Source organism: Chaetodon trifascialis, chromosome 10, assembly GCF_039877785.1.
Source record: "Chaetodon trifascialis isolate fChaTrf1 chromosome 10, fChaTrf1.hap1, whole genome shotgun sequence".
NCBI lineage: Eukaryota > Metazoa > Chordata > Actinopteri > Chaetodontiformes > Chaetodontidae > Chaetodon > Chaetodon trifascialis.
Genome location: NC_092065.1, coordinates 5,732,075 through 5,748,970, shown reverse-complemented (window position 1 = coordinate 5,748,970; position 16,896 = coordinate 5,732,075). Strand labels below are relative to the sequence as shown.

Here is a 16,896-nt window from a genome sequence, read left to right as displayed (position 1 = left end):
ACAGTATACAGAAGCAAGTGGGGGGAGGACGGGTGTTGGGCAGGAGCAGGAAGGAGGAGGTGGCCCTCACCCGCCTTAGGCTGGGACATACAGGGCTGAACAGCACATTAAGAATAGTTGGTAAACACCCTACAGGTAACTGTAGAAGCTGTGATGTGCAGGAGACAGTGCAACACCTGTTAATGGAATGCAAAGAGTATGAAAGAGAGAGGAGAGTGTTAAAAGCAGGCCTGGAGAAAGAGAAAGTAGGATTCACACTAGGGAATCTGTTACAAAGATCAGAAGATATTAATAAACATGTACGAAGATATTCGAGGAAAACTGGTTTAGTTGAGAGGATCTTGGGTTTGAATATGTTTTTTTTATGTGTATACCGAGCCTAGTGGGAGGGGCAACTGGTTTAAAAGGAGGCTGCTCGGCCCTGGATGGGGAGTCTTGGCTTGGTTACAGAGGAGGTAACATTGCTTGATCTCCAGACTGTGTGAGTTGTTTCTTTGGAGGAAAAAATACTATTGTGAGTTATTGAAGGACTCTTTTTTTTTTTTTAGAATATTATTTGAACTTTGTTCTATTTTCTTTTTGTCTGTTTTTCACTTTTTTAAATATGTTTGCACCTTGGGAGGCTGGCAAATAAATAACACCAACAGTATATTTTTGACTACGCCTGTTTTAAAGGAGAACCCTGTGACATATAGAGTCTCACCCCAAGCAAAATCATTCAGTATTCATTTTTCTGTGCACTATTTTTGTTTTTTCCAACTTTCAGAAATATTTCACTAGCGTGCCCCCCTGAGCCCACACAAAGTTCACGTTAGAAGTTGGCAGTATTTGTGCTGTATTTGAAACTGTATTTGAAATAGTCATTCATTTGCTTTTGAGTATTTTGTGATTGTTATTTTGTAGGGCAAGAAAAGGAAAGGAAAACATAATCTGTAAAAAAAAGATAGTTTACCGTGAGGTAATTTTGGCATTGTTTTCCATTTACACCATTATTATAGACATAAGAGACACAAATATCCCTGTTTTTGATCTGATTGGTTTTAAGAGTTTTGCTTCTTCGTTCAGGAGTGCGATTTTGTTAATGGAAACAGACAACTGGTGTAAAATAAGACATGTTGACATACATTTAGATGTACTTCTGACATCTAATAGTTGTTAACAGTGAAGTGATTGGTGAATCTCCATTAACAGTTAATCAATGGTTTGAATCTTTTTCTTTTTTCTTTTTGTTCAGCAATGTCCAAAATTCCAGCTTCTAATCCACATATCAGCATATTATTAGTTAAGATGTTACTCATATCATTTTCAATTTTCTGCCTCTTTTCAATCTGTTCACATGTGGAAAATCAGTTTACCAAGCTAAACCTGCTAAAATATAGATGAGTTTATTTGACCTTAAATAATAGAATGAATGAAATGAGCCCTCTTCACTGCTGTATCACTTTATTATGGTACATACTCTCAGAATACTCCATGTTTGTAGAATTATTTTTATCCAGTTATTTTCATTATGTCTGTGCAACAGTTATAATGCCATTCTGCGGTGCTGATACAATTCTGCTTTTTGTAACAGATTAAGATTAAGATAGAAAACAGCAAACTGTTTTTGTGAAAGGGTTAAGGGACAAATTGAACAAAAATACAGGTTACAGACATCAGCTGTGCTGTGAGATCAGTTAAAGTGACGTTTAAAATGATGTGATATGATGATATCAAAATACAGATGATGTTCTGATTAAGAAAGTTGCTTTTCACTTAGTCAAAAGTAATTATGATGTGAGTCATGTGTATGAGTACATCCAAATGTTCTCTTAAAGCAATACTCATTTTAACATCTGAATGGCAATATTTCTCAGAGAAATTGTTCTAACCTGGGATTCAAAACCTTTCTATAGCTGACAAACGATGTAAGCATTCAGGAAGCATTCGTGTGTCACTTGCCAGACACGGTTTTCTGACAGCATGGTGCAGCCTGCATCCTCAATGGATTTGTCAGGTTGCCCTTCTCCCCATTTGGTGAAGGTGAGAGGTCGGTTATTCATATCGGTCTCAAAATTCCCCTCAGCTTTTTTATTGTTGACATTGATCCAGGCCGTTTTGTACACTTCTCCGAACACCTGAGTCAGTACGCTGTTCTCCTCCTCGTTCTGGGGCAAAGCCAGCTCTAAGCCTCGCTGGGAGCAGGATTCCACAGCCCTGGAGAAAGAGCCTCTCTCCTTGGAGGACACAAAGTATTTCTGACCAACTCTTCGTACAAAGTCGTAATTTACAGCTGAAGAAATAAAAGAACATGTAGCAAATAAGGGACAAATCAGCACAAAAACAGCTTGTACCCACAAACTGTAAACTGTATTATCCTGGCATTGACATGTTATATCACACACTCTTACCTCCTCACCAAGGTGAAATACAGGCCCGTGTCCATTTAACCATACTATAACTACATTTTACTCAGTTTTTAAGTTCCAAATATGATTTTCAAGAACACCTGTTTGAAATATTTGCTGACTCGTAGTTTCACAGAGTATCCTATGTGCACAGAAGAATATGTGATGGAGATTTCAGTAGCACAAAGTCAATATGCACAATAAGTTGCGTTCAACTCTAAGAAAGAATCGTATCTTGAAGACTTGTAAAGAATAACCATCCACATGCTTGCACTCACTTCCTTTAAACACCCTTGTAGTCCTTAAATAAGATACTTACCCAGGTCCAACTTAGCAATGCTCCTCTGTAAGGTTTCAATGTCCCGGCCAATAGGACCAAAGGGATCTGGAATGAGCAGAGTGAGTTCAGTTCAAATTGGAAGTCTTAAGGGGTTAAATCATGCTGTTTTATAAAAATCACAAGGCTTAAAATATTAGAGTTGGACCAACACCTGTGGCTTGACAAACATTAAAAACAGATGTAGCATTACAGTATGTTACAGAGATGAATGCAATGAAGGTGTTCAGCTTTTCTGTTCACCCAGTACTTTGTGTACGTCAGCCGCATCTCAAACAACAAATGTCAGATTTCCTCGTACAATAAAAAGATTGTAACTTGTAATAAGTGACATAACAATTACTGAAATGATGAAAACAATTCTCTACTACATATATACAGTATTTACATTTAAAAAGATAATCACCTCGTCCACACATTACTACTGGTCCGGGTTGTCCAGGATATCCACGTGGACCAGGAAATCCTCTTGGTCCAGGTGGTCCTATTTTCCCCAAAGTGAAGTTTAAAAGAAACAAGAAACAAAGTTGACACTCAGATGTTATAAGGAGGTGTTTGTGCAACCAGGGTGACATGGGAGAAAGCCTACACTCCTGCTTGACCATCCACTACTCTGAAGACCCACCATTGGTGGAAAGAACTACCCCACTGAAGTTAGGAGAGCAGTCGACTATCCGTCTGTCCCCACAGGCTGAAAACCACCTTTTAAGACTACACCTTGAGATCCTGTGCTACAACTTATTTCCACCTCATTCCTAACAGAAAAATAACATTTGTAATGTAGCTCTGTAGCATGTTTATTTGAGAGGGTTGTGCTTCCAAATTTAATGACAACCAGCATTTGGTCATTTTGAGTTCAGAAGTACTTAGCATGACTTGCTTTGGACAAAAAGGGCTGCTAAAAGTGAAATGTTATGTAATTCGACATGACTCTATGTAATTCATGACTCGCCTCTGCAAGTGTTTCTGGGGGAACGGTTGTTAAGTCAATGACACCAACCTGGTAAACCATGTAGACCCGGACTCCCAGCTGGCCCAGGATCTCCTTTGTCACCTTTGGGGCCAGGAAGACCTTGAAGCTGACTGTAGCCAATAGGAGCCATCAGACAAAGGAAGCAGAATAGGAGACACAACCTCATCTTCTGAATGCAGAACTGAAACCTATATGAAATACAGTTAATCATTTTCCCATTTACAAGCTCAACCTAAAATATTTTTCAGCAAGATTTACAGCCAATTTAGACAAAATGCAAGACACAAAATCAAAGTTGTTAATTTCACAGCTTAGACTGTAATAAGAGTTGTCACTTATTGCAAATTAAATCTTCAGTTTCCACAAACAGTCATAAAACGCGTAACAAAAAACTGGAGTTTTCTATCCAAGTATATATTAAAGCTATTCAGAACTTGTCATTGACATTAATCTAGTACCGGTGAGTGACAAGTAGATAAAAACTCACAGTACAAACAAGCAGTGATCTAGATGTGCAGCCTCCAAACAAAAGCGGTGGAGAAAATAGTTCAGATATGTGGGAGATCCAGTCCAGAGGAAATGAAAAGCAGGTGATGTTCTTACGGGATATGACACAGAGAGGAAAAGCAGAGCCTCCCTCTGGGCTGAGGATGCAGAGCTTCATGACAACAGATTTCTTTTAAAATAATTTTCCTTTCAAACAGATGAAATGTTTATAGATTAATTTTATTTCTTTTTTCCTGATCTATGCCAGTTTTAATTTGCATGACATGGAGTCTGTTTTAATGAAGCCATACCTCATGTGTCCATAGATTGGGAACATCAAGCCAAACAGTATCCAGTTTTGGTTTAAACCTTTCTCAGTCAAAGCCAAAGTCTGTGGAGAATGGCATGTCACCACTTGAAAATCATACAGTTTCACAGTCCACTGACTATCACTGAGCATGTTAACTGGAGAGAAGAGGGTTTTAGTGCCTCGCTCACTGGGACAAAATACATTTTACATCATTCAAATTTCCATCTCCAAGATGAACTTATGAATCACAAGTCCTGGCTGGAGAGGATGCATGATTTCAGGCCACTGGGGGCTAATGTTCAAGTTTTCACAGTTCAGTTTCAGGATGTTTTGCTCTCCCTGTAAGATTTCATAGTCAAATGCAGTGCCATCCGTGCCTGAATGGAAAACAGCAGAAAGGGTCAGAAAGGAACAGTGAATACCAAAAATTGCATGTTGCAGTTTAAACTAAATACTTGGTGATGGTTGTATCATGTTCAAGAGGCAAATCTGGTAAAATGTTGTTGACGACTTCAGTAGGAGTACTTCTCGGGACCAGAGGTCTTTTATTACCAGTGATGCATTTTGTATTCTGCAGTGTCACATTTTTTTAGGAATCATTTTAGCAACCCTGTAAGCTTTCTATTCAACAGATAAAGAAGCAGTCAAACCAGCTAAAAGGTAAACAAATTCAGCTGGAGTCTGAAATGAATGAAATTAAACCGTTTCAATGCTGTAAACTTTATTGTGGCATATACTCTCAGAAAACATCATCCTGTCTATAACATCCCAACATATCTCAAATAGAGATATGTCTCTGCAACAGTCATAATGTCATGCTGATGATGCTCTTATATATGTCTTCGATAGGGTCTTACATAGATATATATATATAACATCTGAAAGCAAATATTTCTAAAAGCAATGGTTTCTCGTCTAGGTCCTTGATGTTTCCTTGTAATCCACGATAAAATGAGTATAAATTTAATGTAAGTATTTTGAATTTGCTCAATATTTGCACAATGAAAAAGGGTGTGTAGAGTTAAATTTTCTAGTTTTCTCTGCCTCAACTAGGGTCAACACAGTTATACAATATTTGTTTAGATCAAAACTCAAGACAAACATATTATAAGATCGAATATCAGAAAAAGGCAAGAGATACAAATGATTGTAGAGGTGTTTCCTATGGGTTTGCTTAACAGAGAGCCTGTCACTTACACAGATAGATACAGCCAGCACTGTTACATATTCCATGTCTGACCCAAGACAACCATTTTTTTCTTGATAAAGTAGCTGAAAAACCTTCCAATTACAATAAGGTTTGCAAGGGATATACAACCTTTCTATATCTGACAAATGATGTAAACATTCAGGGAACAATCGTGTGTCACTCGCCAGATGCCATTTTCTGACAGCATGGTGCAGCCTGTATCCATGGTTATGTCTGGCTGCCCTTCTCCCCATTTGGTGAAGGTCAGAGGTCTGTTATTCATATCAATCTCAAATTTCCCCTCCTCTTTTTTATTGCTGACATTGATCCAGGCCGTTTTGTCAACTTCATCAAAGAACCGACTCAGTACGCTGTTCTCCTCCTCGTTCTGGGGCAAAGCCAGCTCTAAGCCTCGCTGGGAGCAGGATTCCACGGCCCTGGAGAAAGAGCCTCTCTCTTTGTAGGACACAAAGTATTTCTGACCAACATTTCGGACGAAGTCGTAGTTTATGGCTGTAAAAGTAAAATAACATGCAGCAAGTTAGGAATAAAGGAGAAAGTGAGCACTTTAAATGTCTGCTCAAAGGTCAAAGTGCAACATTTGAGATTGTGCCACAAAATAATCTTAACCGGAGGTCCAGTCACAAGGTTTTTCACAGCGTTCCACATTAGTCACATGATAGCGGGGTTGTATTTTGGGAGTTCAGAGATGGTTTTTGATATTGGATGTGAACAGCCATCTTCATCTTCTCTGGCCATCCACTTAACCAGGGGGTCAGTGGTTTTCCTTCCCGTCTATCCTCGTTTTCACTGACAAGATGTTTGGCTCTGTGTATTTGAGTCCTCCCCACCAATATTCTTTTCATGCAAGTGGTGGTTGAACTTAAAACTGAGATATCGGTCGGTGTTTGTGGGTTTCATGTTGACTGTGGTCTTCATGCTCCAATCTTCCTTTGCATGATTACAGTAGTCTAGGAAAATTAGCTCACCATACTCGTGTTTCCCAGTGAAGCTGATGTGTTGGTTGACATTGTTGTTATGCTTGGATTTTATAGTATGCAATTTTATAAGGTGCTTACACATGTTCTGCAAGACCGAGTTCGAGTTTTTAGGAATACTACAAACATAATGTTTGTAATATTGATTAACAAATCTGATTTAAAGGGTTACTGAACTCATTCTGATCTGGCATTAAAAACAATTCATCTGTTGGCTGTGTCATGTCAGAAGATGTTGTGGTGGGTTTCCTGGTAGAAGGGTTGCAGAAGAGAAAGTATTCACCACAGATGCTGATGTACGTTAGTTACAACACAGCAGAGCACTCTGACTCAATAAACAGAGATTAACTTCTGTTTCTATGAAACACTTTTTGAATTATGAGAAATATATTATTCATGGTCTCTACCCAGTTACACTACAGTCCAGCACAACTGAACCCGACACTTACTGTAACTCCAGTAACATCTTACATTGTTTAGCTGTAATATTCAAGTTCTAATGCCTGAAAACATCAGATTTCCACATGGTGAAAGAACTAAAAAGTGTGTGTCATAGTTTGGCAGAGTTCAGCAGTAGTGTAGGTTGTACCAGCCCCTAAGTTAAAAAGTAGTTTATCTGACTTTCACAGCTGAATGCAGCAAACAGAAATTAGTTGTATTTGTGTATTTATGTTTTAATAGCCACAATGTGGTCTCTTTTGTTACTATTGTACCAGTTCTCCCATGAAATTGCTGCCTTGGGGTGCTCCATAATGCTTTCTGTACGAAGCTTGTGTAGCTGCATGTGTCTGCTGCCCCAGAGGATTACTGGTACCCATGAAGGTGGATTGTGATATGAACTCATTGTATTTCTACAAATAGCTCACACACTTAGGTCACATGATAACGTCTGAGCCAGTTCCATTCAAGAACGAAGACAATGACATGAACGCAGAAAGGCCAATAAGTGGACCATCTGTTCAGATTATTTTGTCACACTTGCCATCAGGGTGATTAATGTTCTGTATTGTATTGTTCTTCATCTGACAGTAAAAATATCACACTTTTGCACATTCTCACACAGATGAAATGCAAGTCTGTGTCCACTTAACCGAAAATATCATTGCTCTTTTCTCAAACAAACACGGAATAACAAACACCAAAAATACAGTGATAAAAGGGAGCACACACAAAAAGTAGAATATAAATCTACTAAAGCACTTTGAAGAGTTGTCATTAATCACCATCTGCATGCACTCACTTCCCGTAACACTCACTTGTAGTCCTTGAATAGTTTACTTACCCAGCTCTAACCTAGTCGTGCTCCTCTTTAAGGCTTCAACGTCCTGACTAATGGTGCCAAAGAGATCTGGATCAAACAGATCATGTTACCAAATGTAAAAAATTAGGGAAAAGTTTCCTTGTGCAGGAAAAGACAAGCACACAAATTTTCAGAAGTCGTCCTGCTGCTGAATGCTGTATTGTAAATGACAGCCAGAAACTACTAAACTGATGAAAGCAACTCTATCAAGAAAATATATGCTCTCTCATTGAAAATCAAATAACCTTGACACAGATAGGATCCATGTACTCCAGGTAATCCAGGTGATCCAGGTGATCCAGGAATTCCTGGAATATAGCAGGTAAAGAGACATCAAATGTGACTAACAGCCCACAGCCTCATCAGCAGCCCAGGAAGGATGAAATACTCACTGTGCACGAGGAAAAGAAAATGTTAAATGGATGAATAACAAGTCCATAGTCAGACAGAAAGGTTTGACTTGAGGTGGCCCCAGACGTCTATGGGTTTATGTTCTAGTCACCATGAAAGTATAGGTATTAGAAGGTGTTATAGGTTTTAGTCTTCCTAACAAGTAAGGTTGACCGAAATACATCACAGCAGTCATCTATGAATCAATTAGGGCTGTCAGTTTAACGCGTTAATTAGATTAATTAATTACGCTGCAAATTAACGCGCTATAAAAATTAACGCAGTTAAACATGAGTGGCAAGTCAATGCGCAAGCATTTTAAATTTGGCCCTTTGAGTGACACGTAGGCTGCAGCTGAAGGTCGCATCCTACCTGCGCCACTGGTCAAAAGCAGGGTGACAACAGGCATGGATGCGACACCGGAGGGCGAGGCAAGCCTACTTGGACCTTTGAACGGCAAGTTTATTTATAAAAAGAACAAAGACGGGACTATTAACAAGAACGCAGTGATTTGTACCTTGTGTAAAAAAGAATTTTCCTATCACCGTAGCAGCTCCAGCCTGAATTATCATTTAAACGCTAAACATGTAGTTGCTGCTAGTGCCGCTAGTGCTACCGTGAGCTCACTCCGCCAACTCACACTTGCTGAGTTAAGGCTCCTACACATGATCAGCGGTAAAAACGCTTTGCGCCGGCTGTCCCATTGTTTTCCTATGGAGAGAGCGCTGGCGCCCGACTAAACGGCACCGCTACCCTCGGCGTGGCGCACCGCTCGGATCTGCCGCTTACCGCTGCACTCAGAGTTCAAATTACTTTAACTTTGACCTCGTTTGCCGCTGACCTTTCAAAGTGCAACCAATAAGATAACAGCTCCAGGCAGCGTTTACGAACTACCGTTAAGCTAAATACAATGCTAACGTTAGCTTAGCTGTTTGTGTACGTTCGCTATTCCAGGCAGACACAGTGACTACTGCGTCTGCCTGGAATAGCGACTACTACTACTAATACTACGCTACTGCAAGGGCCTTATTTTGCGACAAACTCAGATACATTGTGTGTAATAATTTACAAACAACGATTAGCTTTCCGGAGTGAAAGGAAGTACTTGCGTTGCCTAGCAACGGTGAATCGCTCGCACTTGTTGATGACGTAGCCCTGAGCTCCGCCGCCTCCGCTCAGCGCCTCTGCGCCCTACCTGGCGGTGAGCGAAGAGAAAATTTCTTACTTAACGAATGAGTAAAGCCACGACAGAAAAACTGACAAACTCAATCGCAAAGTGGGTTGCTGCTGATTGCTCCTCTGATTATGAAGCACACTTTACCAATAAAAATGTGGATATCAGATCTTCTCTTCTTGGTGTATTCAATTGATTAGTCATGCACTACAATTTTGTAATGTCCTAAAATTCAAATTCTTTATTTGGGGACCTTTAGCAGATATGAGATTAAAATGCGATTAATTAGATTAATTAATTACAAATCCTGTAATTAATTAGATAAATTTTTTTAATCGCCTGACAGCACTAGAATCAATGAATTCCTCAGTTTCATGGCCATCCACACATCACATTGTAAGCATGAGAAGCAGGTGAAAAATCTGTTCTTAAGGGATAGGATACAGTGGCTCTTAGTGAAAACTCATCTCCCTCTCCAAAAGGCAGGTGCCACAATTCAGACAAATGATAAGCTGATGCTAGGAGTCTTCAGAAAGGGTGTTGGTGGAAAGATGGTCAATGTCATCCACCTGGAACACCTGGTATTCCACGTAGACCCGGTCTCCCAGGTGGTCCAGGATCTCCTTTGTCACCTTTGGGACCAGCAGGACCTTGAAGCTGACTGTAGCCAAAAGGAGCCATTAGGCAGAGGACGCAGAACAGGAGACACACTTTCATCATCCAAATGTAGAACTGAAATTTAGTTGGAATACAGTTGAGTTTCCTGTTCACAGGCTGCATCAGCAATAAGGCTTTAGCATGACTAACAGTAATTAGGTCCCGGTGTAGGAAACTGAATCAAAGATGTTCATTTCACAATCATTACAAAGGATACACCATCACTAGTTTCCAGCTTGTTGTAGCATTGAAAACAAAAACACCAATGGAATTTTCTATGCAATTATATTATCAAGTTATTCAGAAAGCAAAGAGTCAATTATGGCAATCAAGCACCAAACACTATTAAAAACAGGAAGAAACTCACTTTTAAACGAGGAGCTATCTGCTGGACGTGCTGCCTCTTTGAACTAAGCTGTTCTTGTTTTGGAAGCAGCAAAGTCAAAAATATGAGAGAGCCAGTACAGAGGAAATGAGAAGCATGTGAAAAATTTGTTCTTATGGGACAGGATACAGAATAGAGAGGAGGAGAAAAGGGATCATATTAACTGGGGAAGAGTTAGCTTTAGTCAGTGACATTCGTCAAAACATAATGCATTCTCTCTGCCAAGCACTGGGAATAATGCACAGGCTTTCCCACGCTGAAACCCAGGGACCTGCAGGCATGAAGGGCACCTGTAGCCCGTTGCACAAAAGTAGGATTAAGACTAGGGTTGCCACCCGTCCCATAAAATACGGAATCGTCCTTTAATTGACAATTAAACGTTGCGTCCGTATTTTCATAAATGTTCATAAATGTCCAATACACATGTCTGTCACACACACATCAACACTCTCACCTATGCTCGATGATTCTCACCTGTGCTCGGACGGGGGGGAAGGGGCACGTTGACTCAAAGGTGGGCAGAGCAAGGCGGGACGCGGAAAGAAAAGACCGAACTCTTTTTGTGGCTGAGGCACCGGGGCGGGAGGGTGCTGTTCGCAACTTTTAGTGTTGCCAGCAGCGAAGACAGCCAGGTAGGTAAGCCGTTCCTGTATTAGGAGGGGAGGCTGGGAGCCTCCTTTAGGTAGCAAGGGACTGGGGGATAGAAGTTGCCTGTGCAGCGTTGGGTGGATGAGTAGCAGTCTTGCCTCAACAAGCGTTCCATGCCGTTCAGCCGCCGCAAGCCAGTCGGCCGTGTCACTGTTTGGCGTCCGGGCTGTATTAACTGCTTCTTCCCATGGGCACTTCCTGACTCGACGGGAGGACCCATATTTACACCCCACGGGGTGGTGTCGTCGCCAGGCCGGCAAGATAAGTTTAATCTTCAATTTTTAACTTTGTGTGGTATTAGAGTTTGTTCTTGAATATTTTGTTATTATGTTAATAATGGATTTTAGAGATGTGACACCCTGCGGGGGGCCCATTTAGAGGCCATATCTTGCAGTGTTGTGTGTTTAAGGGTTGGGGGGGGCTGCCAAGTTATCTTGTGGGTGACTCTTATGGTGATTCCCGTGTGGGGTTGTCTCGCACCTTTTATCAATTTGTATTTCTAATAAAGGCTGTTTGTGCACTACATTCTTGTCTTTTGGGGTATATGTTCTCTTGCCTCTGACGCCGGACCAGACCGGGTTCATAAAGGTGGTGGCAGCTTTACGCTATCCTATATCTCGACGACCAGCAAATATCACACTGGTGGCAGCGGTGGGATTTTTGCAATAAATAAAAATGTCTGAGGCAAAGAACATTCCACTCCAATCAGGGTTACAGGAAATAGGTGCAAGTGAGAATAATCCTTCAGGTAGCATGGCTGCCCTAATAGCACCCCCCAAATTATTTCCATTCCTCGTCCAGTGTTCATGCCTGAATTTTTACTGGGGTGGGGCGGGAATGGTCTGACTGGGTAGAACAATTTGAGCTAGCTGCTCATGTAAATGGCTGGGATGATTCTGTCAAATTGAAATTCATGTCCTTGTTGCTTTCTAGTCGTGCACGAGAGATGTATAATGGAGTTTCTGGTGAAGCCAAAGGCAACTATGCCTTGTTGAAGGTGCTATGACCAGATGTTTAGAGCCTTGTCATAGCGATGAATGGAGTAGGGTTGCTTTTGTAGAAAGGAGGAGATTGCCTAACGAAACTGCTCAGGAGTTTGGTAATGCCCTGCGTAGGCTAGTGGCTAAGGCCAACCCTTCTGTGGATGATCATACTCGAGATATGTTGGCTAAAGATCAGTTCGTTACTCATTTCGCTGCTGGGGACTTCCACATTAGTCTCTGCGCTGCAAAGCCCAAAACACTAGAATCTGCAATTCATGTAGCCGCAGAAATGGAGCTCCCCAGAAATTTGGAGCAAACCCATACTGCCCCCATTGCAAGAGTTCGGGAGGTGATGGAAAGCACTAATAAAACTGAGCAACACTTTGAGGCTTTGCTAGGGGCAGTGGAAGGGCTGCGTCAGGAGGTCAAGGCGATGCAGTCAGTGGTGCAGGTACTGCAGGGGTCCTCTAGGTCAGTAGCTCCTTTTCCTGCTTCCTCTGGTTCTCCTAGGAACCCTGATGTTGACCCTGAGACTGGTCCTGGTGATATCCCTCGGCGTAGAGCTCATAACCGAGCTGGGGTGTGTTGGGAGTGTGGGTATGATAGACACCTGCGTGGTGACTGCCCGTATGTGCAGGGAAACTGAAGGGGGTGGGTATAGAGGGCCAACTGCCCGCCCCCTCGCTTGTGTCTCAGACAGTGGCCTCTACTAAGAGGAAGGGCAGCCATGTAGCTGCTAAAGTGGGTGGGGTTGACCTCCTCGTGTTAGTGGATAGTGGAGCTGATAGATCTGTGATCCCTAAGAAGTTGTGGATGACTATTAAAAAGGGGGGGGGGGGGGGGGGGGGGGGGTGAACTGACTCAGTATTTGGGCAATGTATCCGCTGCTAATGGGAGGGGGGTATGTGTATATCAGGGGTGTGGCAGACAGTTTGTCAGTTTGACTCTCTGGCATTAGTAGCAGAGTTTTTGGTCGCTGACATTCCCTCCAGTGATATTTTGCTGGGCTTTGACATCTTGTCCAAATACGGGGCAGTGATCGATTATAAAGAGAGAGTTGTTCGGCTGATGGGAAAAACCTTACCCTTTTTGCTTCAAGAAGTTCCTGCGACACCACGTACTGTAGTCATAAAATCTGATACTGCAGTCCCACCCGAAGCGAGGCTATACTTCCTGGTGTAGTCACAAGCCTACTCCATGGCTGTGTAGAAGGTATGCTGGAGCCCTCAATATCATTGTCTGACCATTGCAATGTTCTGGTGACCCGAGTAGTTTGTCAGGTAGAACAAGGTGTTGTCCCAGTTCGTGTGATTAATGTTACAGATGAGGAGCTACTGCTAAGGGAAGGCATGAAAGTGGGGACCTTGCACACAGACAATGAGGTGGGAGGGTCTCAGAGGAGGCAGACAGGAGAGGAGACATTAGTAGCGTGGGGCCCCAGTCCTCCTGGTCAGTAGATTCCCTCATTAAACAGTTAGGTCTGGATCAGAAAGGGTTGGAGACTTCAAAGCAGCAAGCTATTCGTGACCTGTTGTACAAACATTTGCCTGTTTTTAGTACAGGTGATACGGATCTGTGAAGGACACCTCTTGCAAGGCACAATATTGATAGTGGTGATGCCAAACCTGTTAAGTTACATCCGCGTTGTGTTCCCCTCCATTTACAGGAGGAGTGTGCTGAACACATAAAACAGATGCAGGCAAGTGGCATCATTCAGCCTTAATGCAGCCCAAGAAGCCAACTGAACCTAAGCCAGAGAGATCTCTCTCGCCCGAGGAGTCAGCGGCACCTGCCAATACCCTTTTAACAGGTCCAAATTTGTGACATAGTTGGCACTGTCGACACGATCGACACAATCCTCATCTCGGGGCAAAGGGTAGAAGTCGGGTTTCGTGACCCCATTCACCTTACGGAAATCTGTGCAGAATCTGTCTGAGCCATCGGATTTGTCAGCTACAGTAGGAGACACGGTGAGCTCCATGAACTAGAGCTAGGCTCTGCAATACCGTGCTCCAACATATAGCTTACCTGCTGCTTTAAACGGAGATGTTTTGCAGGGTTAACTCTGTACGCGTGCTGTTTCATTGGCGGGGAATCCCCCACGTCGATGTCATGCTGCAGCACTTGTGTCCGATTTGGCACGTCTGAAAACAGAGAACTGTGAGACTTTATTAAGCCAACCACATCCTCATGCTGAGGCTGAGTTAATCAGGTTGAGTTTATTAATTAAAATTGAAATGAATGATGCTTATGTTTTGTGTTAATGTTTAAATAATGGATGGATGGATCTAGTTGAATGTGATAACAATGTGTAGTGGTCAGTGGAATAACTATTGGTTTCCATTTGTGATGACTGCTGACTGAGATAAGGGATGAGATTAAATAGATCCTGGAACTTAGCCTGGTCTGGATTAGGCTAGCTCCACAGAATGAATCTCCATGGTAACTTATCCCATTACATATCCCACTTTCTGCTATCCTGCTTTTGTGCAACCGGATCACGCAGGATAACCAACATATCCCGGCTTAATCTCTTATCCTAGATTTGTGCAACGGGCCCCTGGAATCTTTGAAAAAATCTCCTCTGAGTTTTTCTTAGATGTCAGGTCAGTAATTGTCAGTACATTTTCTTACACTTTTCAGTTACTTACCATCCACATAATATTTAAACCTCTAAAACTCAATATTTCTTTACATTAATTTTTCACTTTTCATTGCAGATGATGTCAGCATTCAGGTAACATTCATGTGTCACTGGCCAGTTTTCTGGCAGCATGGTGCAGTCTGCATCCTCCATGGATTTGTCTGGCTGACAGTGAGTGTCTCTCCTTGTAGGACACAAAGTATTTCTGACAGCAAATCAGTAAGAAATTAATCTGCCAAAACATTTGTTCTACAGTGTCAAACTGTATCGTCATCTTGGTTCTATGGCTCTCAAGCTCTGCTCAGGAATCCTTGCCAAAATACATTAGATTTTCATATTTGCTATTCAGCTGACAGCAAAATATCAAACTTTTTTTAGCCTCTGACATGTGAAATACAGTCACTTGACTCTTTGTGCCGTTCAAGATAAAAGCACTTTGCATTATGTGCAGTTTACACATTCTAGGATTGCCCTTTCTAAAAATAATGATGTATACTATAAATGTGCTGTTTGTACGTAAATACATTCAGATGAATGAACTACTGTTGCAGCATTTCTCTAAAAATATTTCCCATCCCTCAGTGGTATATTCTTATATAACCAACTTTATTTATTTATTATTGAATAATTGATCTGGACGACCATCAACTTAAAAATCTAATTTGTTGCCCCAGCTTGACATTAGAATGAGTGAAAGTGCATCAAGCATTTTTCCCCTAGCATCACGTGTCATTGCCAGATTTTTGTACTGCAACTAAAATGCCATTTCCTGGTTACTTCCTACTGTTTTATATCATCTAAAAGGGACGCCACTTTCAATGTTTATTTTCCAAATGTATTGGTGTAATATGTTTTTATGGGCTGCAGTGCTCATAATTTAACACTTTATGCAGTATTGATGTTTGTGAACGTGCTGCTCGGCTTCTGCCCTCAGTAGATGTCACTGCGTAAGTCTAGCCGTTTGTGGTTGTGCGATGAAAGTTGTTCAGCAGACGAGAACACATGCAGGTGCACTATGGAGAACGTTTTGTTTTTGAAGTGGGGAAAAAAATTCACTACCAGCTGAATCCCATCTGTCTGCAGTCTCTCGCTGCAGCATTTTGGAATAGAAATTTTCACCAGGGCTAGATGGGTTCAGACTCGTAGCCTTCAGAGCTTAATGTAAAATACGTTTTAATGACTTAAAATAGATACAGCAAAACCAAGCTGGTCCCAGGGAGCAACTGAATCAGAAAAATCACATGCAGTTATGTAAACTCTGACTCCTCCAAGCATGGAGCTCACAGATAAGGCCCACCCATCATTATTTACCTTTGGCTATTATTTCAGCTCTCTGGGTGCTTTCCACTGAAATGAATGGTGTTTACACTCCTCAGTGACTAATATCTACATGGGAAGAGATATCAAGCATATTCCTGCACCACTCAGTTACAGACACCATTATATTTTAGAAAGTACTCAGTGTATCAGAAAATAAATAGATGATTGAGCTTGATCATGTCCATATGAATAAGAATAAACAAAAATAAAATTTTAAAATTAAATACTTAAAATACTTCCACATAAGATATGCAGTTATCAAATTGATTACCTGTTGCTTATTTTAAATCATTATCATGCCTTTTATGCCTCAGTTTGTTTGTTTTTCTTTAAATTATAGAAACAACTTAATTGTGTTATTGGACAGCGAGATAAAAATGCAGTAATCACACATTCTGGCATTATGTTTTAGATGTGTAAATAGCTAATTTTGCTGCAGATAAATATGAGTAACTTAATATGAAAGTTTGAGATGTGCAAAACAAACCGTTAGTTTCTCACTTTAGATGTAAACTTCGGATGATCCAAAAAAAGAAGAAGAAAAAGGGAAGTAAGCAGGAAGGGAGGTGCAATGTGGGTAGACTCTACCCACACAGAGAAACTCCCTGAATTGCACATTGTAGTGAGGGTTACTTGTAATATCTTACTGTTGTTACACACACAGCATGTTGGTACGCCCATCATTCCCTCCGTGTTTTTTCACTCAGATTTAAGA

At 41.3% G+C, this 16,896-nt stretch overlaps 2 protein-coding genes across 2 annotated transcripts in view; both read right to left on the bottom strand.

The window, feature by feature from the left end:
- The window catches only part of LOC139337241 (uncharacterized oxidoreductase YjmC-like), a 297,202-nt gene that overhangs the window by 24,723 nt on the left and 255,583 nt on the right, over positions 1-16,896 (bottom strand). The window lies entirely within an intron of this gene.
- LOC139338026 (mannose-binding protein C-like) lies at positions 1,890-3,863 on the bottom strand. The gene is made up of 4 exons (XM_070972914.1): positions 3,740-3,863; positions 3,131-3,223; positions 2,707-2,772; positions 1,890-2,272 (listed from the first exon to the last, which is right to left on the bottom strand). The coding sequence occupies exons 1-4, from the start codon at positions 3,861-3,863 to the stop codon at positions 1,890-1,892; spliced, it is 666 nt and encodes a 221-aa protein (XP_070829015.1).

Coding starts and splice junctions, on each gene's coding strand:
- LOC139338026 (XM_070972914.1), bottom strand. CDS start 3,863: ATGAGGTTGTGTCTCCTATTCTGCTTCCTTTGTCTGATGGCTCCTATT. Junction 3,224..3,739: donor GCCAGCTGGGAGTCCGGGTC/TACATGGTTTAC, acceptor TTTTAAACTTCA/CTTTGGGGAAAATAGGACCA. Junction 2,773..3,130: donor AGTAGTAATGTGTGGACGAG/GTGATTATCTTT, acceptor TGCTCATTCCAG/ATCCCTTTGGTCCTATTGGC.